This window comes from Cricetulus griseus (assembly GCF_003668045.3).
Source record: "Cricetulus griseus strain 17A/GY chromosome 1 unlocalized genomic scaffold, alternate assembly CriGri-PICRH-1.0 chr1_0, whole genome shotgun sequence".
NCBI lineage: Eukaryota > Metazoa > Chordata > Mammalia > Rodentia > Cricetidae > Cricetulus > Cricetulus griseus.
The window spans coordinates 2,710,880-2,723,318 of NW_023276806.1; the positions used below are offsets into that span (position 1 = coordinate 2,710,880).

The 12,439-nt window shown below is 39.0% G+C and overlaps 1 protein-coding gene across 1 annotated transcript in view; it reads right to left on the minus strand.

The window, feature by feature from the left end:
- Negr1 (neuronal growth regulator 1) overlaps positions 1-12,439 on the minus strand; it is a 710,881-nt gene that overhangs the window by 409,500 nt on the left and 288,942 nt on the right. Inside the window, exon 2 of the mRNA XM_027395197.2 lies at positions 4,271-4,503. Within this exon, the coding sequence (XP_027250998.1) occupies positions 4,271-4,503 (233 nt within the window). The remainder of the gene's footprint in view (positions 1-4,270; positions 4,504-12,439) is intronic.

The window sequence follows — 12,439 nt, forward strand, 5'->3', positions numbered from 1 at the left end:
TGCTTCAGAAAGAGCTCTGAACCACCACTGCCAGGATAGTTATCTCACAGTGTGCTGCAAGCGAAACGTATTGTACCCACTGCCTTAAACCAGGAATTGATTCCTGGGCTTTCTAAGCAGGCCCAGATGACTGTGAATTGGAAACCATCCTCAAAAGTGCTTACTACCAAGTGCTGTCTGCTGACCACATTCCAAGAAACCAGAGAAGCCCATCACAATTACCTTATATCATTGTGACATAGACTTTATGTGTTTTCTAGGGTGTATCTCCCTGAAAGGGTGCGTGATTGTTAATCTTATGGGAAAGTTTCATCAGACTGATAAGCACCCAGGTGACTGAGTGAAGCACATGTCTGGCTGTAGTTTTGAAGGTATTTTTTTTCTTAGAGATGATCAGATCATGAGGGCTCTGATTGGATAGTTCAATTCATCAATGATTTATAGCATTGTGAAACTCTTGGGAGATGATGAGACCTACTTGGTGGATGTGGAGTCACTGGGTGTGTCCTGGTGGGTTGCATCTTATCCTGGACCCTGCCTCAAACCTTGTTCTCTGTGTCCTTGAATTCCATGATGGGAATGGTTTTGTTACACCAAGACACTCCCACGGTGAGACTGATTCAACCTTGGAAACTGAAAACTCAAGTAGTTTTCCCACAAGTTTTTCTATGGTCACAGAGATAAGTCATTAATGTGGAAAACTGGCTCCAGGAGTTGTATCATTGCTGCATTTTAGAAGCTGTATAAACTGTTTTGTAAGAGGGATTCAGAAAAGTTTGGAGAAACAGGCAACCACTTGCAGCTGATAGAAACAGATGCAAAAACCCAGACAAACTTTAGATGGAGAGAGAGCTCAAATTGGAGATACCTATTGGGTCCCTGCCCTTGGAGCTCAGGAAACCCAGTGGAAGAGAGGAGGAAGAAATGTAGGAGACAGAGGAGTATTATATGTATTTTTATTCTTAGTTAGCACTGCTTCACATGGTTGAAAAATACACTTGATTAGAGAATTCATCAGCACTGTATGGTAGATGACTAATGAAAAACTGTTTTTTTATTGAACGTATTTGCTATTTCTCTACATTAATATCAATTACGACATATCATATTCTTTGGATTTCATGGGTGTATGAATTTAACTTAAATGGCATGAGTAGTTTTTCAAGTCATTACCCTCTTTGTTAGGGAAATTCGGGGTTAGAATACAGATGTGCTGCTGACTTTTACCCTGTGGTTGTTCTTCTCTATTATATTATTTGTTCATATAAATAATTTAAAGGCATCAACAGCAGCAATGGATTCCCCACACCGTTTATAAGAGCCTCTCTTATAATAGCTGCTCTAACATAATGTTTTAAATCTAGATTCTCCTAACTGCAAGGCTGCATAGTGAAAATGAACTTTGTTCACAGGTGTGTGGCAGAGACAACAGACGCATTATTGCCTCAGTGGCTCAGTTTATTTTTCTTGGTGAATGAAGGGTCAACAACTCATTTGGGAAAAAGCATATCCTTCTAAACTATCCAGATAAGCCAGAGAGTCTATGCCCATCAATTTATTTTTTTGCTCATTGAGAAGAAATGTAACTTAAGTAGGATTAACATTTTATGGCATTTATTTAGTTCTTGAGTTGACTGACAAGCCTATTAATGTATTCCATGAGCTTTATTACTGTAATTGGAAAATGGCCCACATGTCAATCAACTTATAATAAGTAATTATGTTCATAAATACTGTAAAATTATTAGCTTTTAATTTGATCTCATGACATACCTTCAAAACAGTTGCATTGGTTTTCTGTTTCTAAAGGAACAAAATGTAGTGATAAGCATTTATCGAGCACATTCTGAACTGCTGAAAAGTTCCTGACTATCAAATGACCTTCAGAGAGTAACTGAGAAGGCACACAAGCTCTGTCAAAGTGCTTAACAGTGTAAAACAGTCTCTGCCATAAAACGTTGAAAATAAACACCAAGGGAATTAACAGGTTCCAGGAAAGGGTATCTATCCCATTGTCTAGTTCACACACAGAGGTGTGACATGTGAAGAGAGAATGAAACAGGGATGCATTTCATATTGAGAAAAACAGCACAGAAGCCTACAGGCTGCAAAGGACAAGCCATTGTCACATTTGACTGGGTCATACATTGTCATCCAAATATTTCCTCTTAGTAAACTGGCTTGCCATCCTTGTTTTTTATTGTTTTTGTTTTGTTTTTTGGAAATTCAGATAAAAAGGAAAAGAAGAGAAGAGATGAGGAACAGACCAGAAAGGAGATATGTCTATGCTCTACAATCCCATGCCAACTTCAAAGACAGATAAAGCCTGGTTCTCTGGATTCCTGCAACAATCTATGTGAAAAGATGAACTCAGCTCTAGTTGTATGTTGTAAAGCAATTGCTAGAACACTGAAAACCCTGGGCTCAGATATCCTTCCCACAAAAAACAGGTAGAAATTTGTGAAAACCTTATTTTGAAGACATATCACCACAGAAAACAACAACCTACTATTCAGTGATTTGGTTTTCGTTGTATACTGTTTCCTTAAAGCAAATTGTGAAATTTAGTTTAACCTCACTGTGAAAAAATTAATTAATAATAATTGAAGTTGTTTTTGCATTGAGGTTCTTATGTTATATGAGGGAATGGCCAGCAGTTAGGAAGGTTATAGATGAAAACTGTTGTAGAATTAGCCCATAAACTAAATTCAAATCAGCACTGACTTACCAAAGGAGAAACTTGAAGCTAAGAACACTGAGTCTCCCATTCAACTCTATCAGGTACCCAGCACCCATGGGTTTTGTGGAATAGAATATTTGTTTAACTAAGTAAAGGGGGGTTACATTGGTTTATGTTGCAAAATAATTGTTTAACAATGTAAAGATGCATTGCATTTGTTTATGCTGCATTTGTTTAACTATGTAAAGGTGTATTATTTTGCTTATGCTGAATTTGTTTAATTATATAAAGATGGGTTGTTATTTTACCTTGCCTGCCTAAGGCACCTGATTGGTCTAATAAAAAGTTGAATGGCCAATAGCTAGACAAAGGAGGGATAGTCGGCGCTGGAAGGCAGAGACTAAAGAGGAGCCAGCCAGCTAGAGCCACTCAGACAAGGAGGAGGCAGCAGAGCAGGATGGACAGTACACAGAGTAGGTAAATGAACCCTGGGAAGCACATAGACTAATGGAAATGGTTAATTTAACTTAAAAGAAAGGGCTAGCTAGAAACAAGCCCAAGCAAAGGCTAAACATTCATAATTAATACTACGTCTCTGTGTCATGATTTGGTAGCTGGTTGGTAGTCCAAAGAAAAAGCCTGGTACACATGAGTAGGCCATGACAGTGTTCATTTTGTTACTAATTTCATTAGTGACTATCACAGCATCATTTTGAGATCCAGGAAGCAAAATATTTCCATGCAGTCAATACATATAAACTTAAGAACAGGTATAAAATGCAAAAATATTCATTTTCACCCTCCTCAGATCATGGTCTTGTGTTTTCTTGAAGGGTATACTTGCTTTGGCAAACCTGGGCTCTCATGAAAGTGCAACAAATAGGTATTTACAGATTATTAGTTGACTAGCACTGTTACTAAAGCTGAAGTCAATCAAACAAAGGAACTGGGAAATATCTTTACAATTGCTCTGTATTTATATCTAAGTTGAGCTATTCTAGAAAGCTACTCTTTGCATTGTCACTCAAATGCAAGTGGAGAAACAATGTTGGGGGAGGTGGCTTATAGGGTTATCACCCACAATTCACAAGGCTTTCACTTTTCAACTTAACTGCTCTGGGTTTTTAAGTATTTATTTTAATGTATCAATTATGGGTTCTCCAAGATTTATCTCAGAGATGACTCAAGGGAAGATATGTAATATATCATATACAAAAAATCGTAATGTGGCGTTAATGGCCATCACTTGTTCTTGTAAGTGGGGATTCCTGGATCTAAACAGTCATTATCCTTTAATGGAATCTAGAAGATAATTCATAGGATAATGACGACAAGGTGAATATTGGTAGCTGCTTCTGAGTCATCTCAATTTCCAAGTTAAACATTTAACACACAAAGTTTCACAAGGCAGCCCTTCTGCAAACATATACAATTTCTTTCTTTCTTTCTTTCTTTCTTTCTTTCTTTCTTTCTTTCTTTCTTTCTTTCTCTCTCTCTCTCCCTCTCTCTCTCTCTCTTTCTTTCTTTCTTTCTTTCTTTTTGGTATCTTAGCAATAGACATTCCCTAGTACCCCATCAGGAAACACTCACCTTGCACGGTTAGGTGAACCTGCATCGTCCTTGGCGTGTGTTGGGTCTGCACAGAGCAGGTGTATGGGCCATCATCTGTCACATCAACGTTCTGTATCTGGAGGCTGTAGTCCCTTTTATTCAATGTGGAAATGGAAACGCGAGGATCCACTGACCACTTGTCACCTCCAGCAAAAATGATACTTGACCTGTTGAGCCAGGCGCCCTTTGAAGCTCCATCCTCCAGATAACACCTAAAAGGGAAGAGGGGAGAGGGGGGCAGAGGGGCAAGGGAGAGGGAGGGGGAGGGAGGGAGGAGAGAGAGGAAGGAAGGAAGCGAGATAGAGAAAACTGTTAATCAAAATGAGAATGAATAATAACATCATCTTTGTTCTGTGTGGCCTTTCCACACAGTGAGGAGCAGCAGAACATCTCATGCAACATCCTCTCTTCAGGAGATGTGAACTAGGGATTCTCATCCATCCCAGAGGCACCATGCACTGATGCACAGTAAAATTCTCTCTGTTTGTGAAATTTAAATTTATTGTGCATGTATATGCCTGTGCTTCATGTCAGTGCCAAACTCTCTTCCCACTGTCTCTGTTTATATAATGCTCACTAAATATAAACAAAGTCTACACAATACTCCTCCACATGAGATAACGTTTCTTTGACACCGTAGGAGTAGAGGAGGTCTAAGTAAGACAGCTTTGAGTTGGCCTAGCTTTGGGTAAAATGTACCATCTCTAGAAAGCATAAAGAGCACCACATAGCTGATAAAAACTTAATATGACATTAAGTTTATAAGATATAAGCTCCTTTTACCAAATGGCTGCTGTCATTAATGTATATGGTTGACACTAGACTTTAGCGACAAAACTGTGCTGTGTTTTTTCAATAAAGTGTTGACTAGGTTTATTCTTTACCCCCAGGAGACATTCACTTATCAACAAACTGCTATAAGACCCCTATTTATGGCTGGGAATATGCATAGTCCTTGTTCTCTAGAAGCTGCCATTTGGTAACATGGACAGGCAACCAGTTTTTGGGATTCCACAGAAGATTGTGGAAATTATAGATGAAATTAGCCAAGGTGCATGAGAAACCTGGGGTCTGCAGGCACGGAGAGGGTATCAAGGATGGATATAGCAAGGTTTTATACAAAATGGACTATCTGAGATGTACAGAGGGGTATGGAAGTCACAGTTCCATAGGTAGCACTCTGAAAGAGCCAGCTTCACAGAAGTGCAAATAAACAAGAGCTAGGGCAGTGTAGAGACAGACAAACAATAGGACCATGGAGACAATCCAGGATGGCCGATGAGAATTAGCTTGATGACAGTTAGTGCATCATACAGTGAAACCTGAAGCCAGTTACCCCAAGTGAGATTCCAGAACAAGACTCAGAAAAACAGTCCTATGTTCAAGAGAAGGCAGCAGGATGAGACAGGAACAGAAGGCTGGGGTCATACGCCAGTGATTTTGCTGAAGCCTGAAATTCAATGTTTCATTTTGAAAAAAGTTCTGTTACAAATTAAAGACTAGTTTTCTTAAATGAGTACAAAGCTCTGCTACAGAAGGAGAACACATGCATCCGGAACAGTCTGACAGCATTTCCACAGAACACCTTGGGGGATTGAACACAGAGTCTGAGATTGCTACAAAATTGCAAGCTGAAGGCAACTGGCAGCCACTACCAAGTTTATGAAACTAATCAGGGGGTGAACAAGGAACAAGGTTCCAGAAGAATCTAATTTGCAGCCAGCTTCCCCATCTACAGAATCTAAAACAGTAGGGGTTGTAAAGGTCATTTTTAATTGAAAAGCTTGTCCTTATGTATTTAATGAAGAAAATAAAACCTCTTTAATGCTGTAATTAAACAATTGCAGTGTGTTATTAATTCTTAATAATACACAGAAAGAAGATAGAGGGGACAAATTTCTTATTAAACAAGATCATATCTATGCTGGTGTCAGGTTGAGCTCTCTACATTTATTAAGTGAGTTCATCAGGTGATTCTTGTGTGACCTCTGCATTCCTGGCATTTACATATTAGGGTGCTTATCACAGTACTGGAGTCTGTGGCTTGCTACCCTCTTTATCCCTAGAAATAAATCTACATGTGTAGATTAAAAGACGTCCTCAAGATGCTCTATGGGTGGGTGGCAGGATGGCATTTGCAATCAAGGCTTTTCTTAGCCACATCCGACGCCCTTCCCCCAGAAATGCAGATCAGAGACTTGAAAACGTCAGAATAGGAAGATTAGAAATGTTGTGGGTGTTACTGCGAGTAATTTCTTATTTACCGAACGTGACAAACCACTTAACCTGTCTATTCTAAAGGAAGCAGAAAATTAATCAGGGATGGGTATTTTGCCATGGAAGTCTGATTTGGCCACTCTGCTGGGCAGTGGGTGCCCTTTCTCTAGAGACAGGCACAGCCTTGCTTGCATCTGGGGTCAAGAGGACTCCCCATATTAGCTGGCACGTGCAGTCGTACATGTTGTCTCTTGTTCTGGTGCCTCAGAGAACACTAGAGAAGAACGGATTGGCCTTCACCAAGGAGAATGGGGAGAGGAGGTTCAGCTGTGTGTCCTTGGCTGGAAGAGCAACACTCCATAACTATCATTGGCTCCAACCCAGTGAATGCTCTTTGGGGCACATGCATAGGAAATTGTTCCAATGAGGACCAGGCAAAGGTGCAACTTTTGATCAGCTCTGTGGAATCCCATACCTTGCTTCTTCTCAATTACACTTAACAGAACCCCAGCAACTAGAATTACTGGATAATCAGGCTTAGGCATGGAATGGGGCTTTCTAAAGCCACAGAATGTGGGTAGTGAATGCTTGCATCTTTAAGGTTAAGGCTGCATGAAATGCATTAAGTAGGCCAAATCTACACACACACACACACACACACACACACACACACACTTGGGTGTTTTGCTATTTTTAGCATTACCATATGGAGTCCTTGAGAATATCGACATTTCCTACTCACGCTTATTTGTATTCCTCCTCCACCAAAGCATTTTCCTTTACAACACAATAGGCTATTGGATGCATTAAGAGATTCACTACGGAGTGGAAGCAGAGTGGGTGTGGTGGATGGGAGTGATAGCTACATGAACAACTGATATAAATGCTTATTTTTTCTGATCTTTAGGTGCCCAAAACTTTCAATGTTGCTGTTGCTACTTTGATTTATGATATCTGGAGTCCACAAATAAAAAATCTCCATAAAACTTGGTCTATGATAGGACCCTTCATGAGGATGGCACAGCCCAGAACAGGAAGTGGGAAATATCATTCTCCTTGTGTATCTCATTGCATCCACAGACTGCCCTTGTTCCTCACCAAATCCCAGACTTCTGCCTGAGATTGCACTGAGCTCCTCATTAGAAAAAGAAACCAGCAAAGTTACCAGAGAGCTCTTACCTCTAACAGGACTGGGGAGATCCTAACTTCCTATCTTATACACCTCTCTATTGCTTAGACTGATTCATTCTCATGTAGCTGTGAGTGGCTTTGAACTCAGAGAGATCCATCTGTCTCTGTCTCCTGAGGCCCCGGATTAAAGGTGTGTGCCACCCCGTCTGGCCTCTGTGACTGACTAGTGCTGCTGGCTTTGCATTCTGATTGTCAGTGGCTTTATTAGATCATAAACACTTGATCACCATACCCACTGCTATTTCTAGGAATACTGTTTCCTTGACTGGATAAACAAAGAAAGGTTTGAAGTGATGGGTAGAGGTGGGGAGACAGTATTTAAAAGCCTAAGCCCTTGTAACTCCTCACATTGTGATGGCCCCAACAATAAAATTATCTTGTTCTACTTCATAACTGTAAATTTGCTACTGTTTATGAATTGCAATGTAAACATCTGATATATAGGGTTATCTGATATTCAAACTCCAAAGGGATCAGGAATTGCAAACTGAGAAATACTGCTCTACGTGGATCACATACTTGAGAACCTGAAGTAAAACACAACTGCATTGTTTGACTTGAGGGCCTTTCCAAACCATGAGATGCTGTGTGGAGTGTTCCAGACCATCAAATCTGCGAGTCAGCTGTGTCTATTATCTTTGGTTCACAGATGCAGAAAGGAGACAAATGGCTTGTGACCTGACCAAATGAACCAGAAGTCACAGAGACACACCCTGTGGCATCATGGACAGTTCTGTCTCATTCTGCTGGAATATTCTAGCTAAGAACAGATTGCAAAAGTGAGAACATTAGCATGTTAGTGGGATGAGATAAAGCCCATTCTGTGACAAAAGTTATATTTTATATCTCTGGATTGTACTCTCAGGATCTCTTTGAAGTGTAGACAAATAATCCAAATAAAAGGCTCTATACTGAGTATATATTTTATTGAGTACAGTACATCTTTTCTAGAAAAAAAATGTTTTTCCATTTCAAAGAAAACCTGCTAGACTACGGGTGTTGTCGGGAGATGAAGAAAGAAGCCCCCAAAATACACTTGTCAGCACAAAGCTGTGCTAGTGCCACACCAAACACTACACAGAGGTTTACATTCCCAGTCTGTCATCTGCGTATTTCATATTCACAGTGACAGACAGCTGGATATTGCAAAATGTACAAAAAGTTAGATTGCAACATTACTCTTTGCCTCACAGTTGTTAATGGTGCAAACCCAGGCCAAGGAAGGCAAAGGCTTCCTTTCCCTGAAGTCTTTAGATACGTTTCCTTGCAGCTGTTAAGATAGGAATCTCTGGGTATCAAATCCTAGCTGATGCCACTGGTGTGGGATCTAACAGATTCCTCTGGAGATACCAACCCCATGGGAATCAAACCCTGAAGGCAGACTTCAGGGAGCTCAGAGAAAATTAGTTTAATATGTTGTTTGTTACTTTCTAAACTTCTGCTAAGGAAAAATCCTGTTGCTGCAGAAGAACAAGTAACTTTGCCAAATCAGGTCTTTTAATTCCTGAATCAAGTTGTCATAATGAGGCCCTCCCACCACATGCTCCCATTTAGGGAGGCTGGCCAGCTCTGTGAAGACAGGTTGGTTTCCTCATAATGTGTTGATTAATGAGGGCATCTATTCAAGATGCTAGTTAATGAAAGAAGAAAGGAACAATCCCCACAATTCAAATCTTAGCTGTGTGAAAATGACTTTCTACTGAAAAGGTAGACCAGTTAGCTACACCATTCTCAGAACACCTGCCACACAAACATCTCCCTGTACCTGTATCAATGTCATGTGTCAGAGAATTTTCAAAGGGCATACCAAAAATTTCAGAAAACTACACAATCTCCACGGTAACTTTTCTCACATGCAATTATATTTTAATTAAATCTAAAATAAATTAATGAAGAAAAGAATGTCTTGATATTCTGACAACTGGGCCAAATTGCAGTAAAGAAATTGAAAGGGAAATGAAATAAAATGAATTATAACCCATTCCTATTTGTCTCTATTTTAAAGGCACCCTCTTCTTAATGTCTTTTAAAATCACACATGCATAAATACACGTAAGTTCATATCTATCTATCTATCTATCTATCTATCTATCTATCTATCTATCTATGCAGAATTACCTCTAAACTACATAGAATGCAATTCCTAGACAATAAAATCACAGTATTGGTTGTAGATTTTGAGTTTTCTACAAATGCTCCCCAACATCACCATGAGACACATACTTTCCTAAGCATATTATATATGTTTCTCATTAAGACCTGACAAGTTTTGAGGTATGTAAGTATGGCCAAACACTGCCATCATGTCCATTTACAATGGGTCACAGAGCCAGCAGGTGACTTCTAGGTGCCATGTAGTCACAGATCAAGCGAGTAGCTTCTGGATGACAGGCACATTGATATTTGTGATGCATAAAAGTACCATTAACACAGCATATGAATAACAAGCCCCAGTCCCATACCCAGTGTTGGTGGTGGGATCTAGACAGTCAATGTTCATGGGAATTACACCACATTAGTGATGTGGTTGCTTCTCCTCTAGTATCAGGAAATAAAATAGATATATTAACAGAAATCACATTGATTCCTTGTTCTGTGAAACAGAAAAGTTTATCACCTATATATTTTATTCAAGTTTTTCTTTATGATAATCTTTGAAGCATAAATTAAGCAAAGGCTTGAAAGCCACCATCAACAAGCAAAAACAAATTGTTTCCCATTGTACATTAGAAGAGTTTTGCAAGTTTTTCTTGATTTTCATTTAGAACTCTATATTTCAATCTCTCCTAAAAACTAACTTTAAAACATGATGAGAAAATAGAGTAGTAATCTCTGTGTCTTTGAAATGTACATTTTAGTCTGTTTATAGGTATTTTTAAGGTAACCCTGTGCTAGAGTATTTCATAATTTTCAATAAGAGGATCACTGAAGTTTTGTTATGGATTAAACCAAATTTCCAAATATTCAAATTATCTATGTTCACCTAGAATTAACCCACATTTTTATGCAATAACACACATTGGTGTATTTTATTTTAATTTTTCTGTATTTAAAGGTGATAATGGCAATGATGTAAGGGTTACCAAGAATTATTTGCAAATAACTAACACAGCATTAATTTCTCCTAAGTTAAATGACGTAAGTGGTGGGAAAGATGCCTCATGCATTTAGAATAAATAAATTAGGAAATTCTCAATGAGCAAGTGCATTCTCTTTGATTGTAACCCATGACAAAGGAAAGCATCTTGTCCGATGACAAGGATGTATTTCATCTGGTGGACAGCCACTCTGAGTAAAGTCACATGGGAAAGGCCTTGCATATTATATCATTTGTCACTTGCAGACACCCCAAGAAGGGTGTCTTAGCACCCCAGTTTTCAGGTCTGTGTACACAAGCACCCCTCTGGAAGGGGTGGTCTCACATACTGGAGAACCCCACTGGAGGCCCCTTGTTCTGATGGATTTAAACATGTCTCATGTCAGGAAGCACCTGTCACTTCCACATTTTAAATTCTGAATTCAGTGAAGCTAGCTTGCTTTATCCCCCATGTGGACTCAAATGTGAGATATTCAAATTTGGAAGAGTGTCAAGTCTTCTGCTAAGTGGCAGGTGCTCCAAACCTCTGTGGGGATTTCTGTCTGCATTGCTGTCTCCCTGACGCATGCTTCCAGAAGAAATTGGACTTCCACCTCACGAACTATAATGGGGATAAATGCTGCATTTGAAATGCCTGAAGGAAGGTCTAAGGTGTCAGGGGCCAGCAGGAGAGATGGAAACACAGAGTAGGACTGAAATTTAGTTCTGGGTTGCAGGGCAGACTTGCTGTTCCTGCAGCCTTCTGTGTGGTGGCCTTTGTATCTAAACCATTAGATGGGTTGTAATTGCATGTAAACAATGCCAATAAAAAATAGCTTACAGTGCACATAAGGTCAAACTCTAAGCACAGGGAGAAAACTCTACTTTCTAGTATCTGTGAATACTGATGTTTAAACAGCAGAAGGAATTCCTTTTTCTCTCCCACATCTTCAAGTAAAAAGTATTCTGAATACAGATTTCATTTTATAAATAAGAATGGCCCAAAGCACAATTGATTAAAGCCAGGTTTGTAACTGTTAACTAAAGGGCCACTAATCCAAAATTTTCTGTCCTTTCAAGAAAATTAAGTAAGCCCTAATTCTACTATGTCTTAAGATATAAACCAGGAATACCACCCAGAGGAAAAATTGAGTTTGTCTTTTTTTATTATTATTATTTAAGACATCTATCTCCCTGAAAGCAATTTTAAACTAATTACATTCCTTCCCAAATTAAAAAATGAAAACAATTCCAAATTTAAATATCATTAGATATTATTTTTTGACAAAGTGTAGTGTCTTTAGCTAACACTGAGGCTCAATCGTCTTTCTTATGTTTTAACTTAGAGAAGCTAATTTTCCCTCTCTTTCTCGCCTCTGAGATGGGATTATAAAGTATCTCCACCAAGCGATATTTTCATAAGTGCATCAGGACTGAGCTAGGTGTATGTATGAATACAATTAATATTGTTATATTGTCTTACTGTTGCTAACTTTAGGCTTCAAAACAAGACAAACATTACTCTACAACCTGTAAGAAAAAAAACAATATAAATATGATTAGAACAAAGGAGGCCATTCACAGAGCAAGACTTAATAGTGTGACATTTGCTCCTTTCATGAAGTCATAAGATGAGTTATGAACATATGTATTTTAGAGTATCA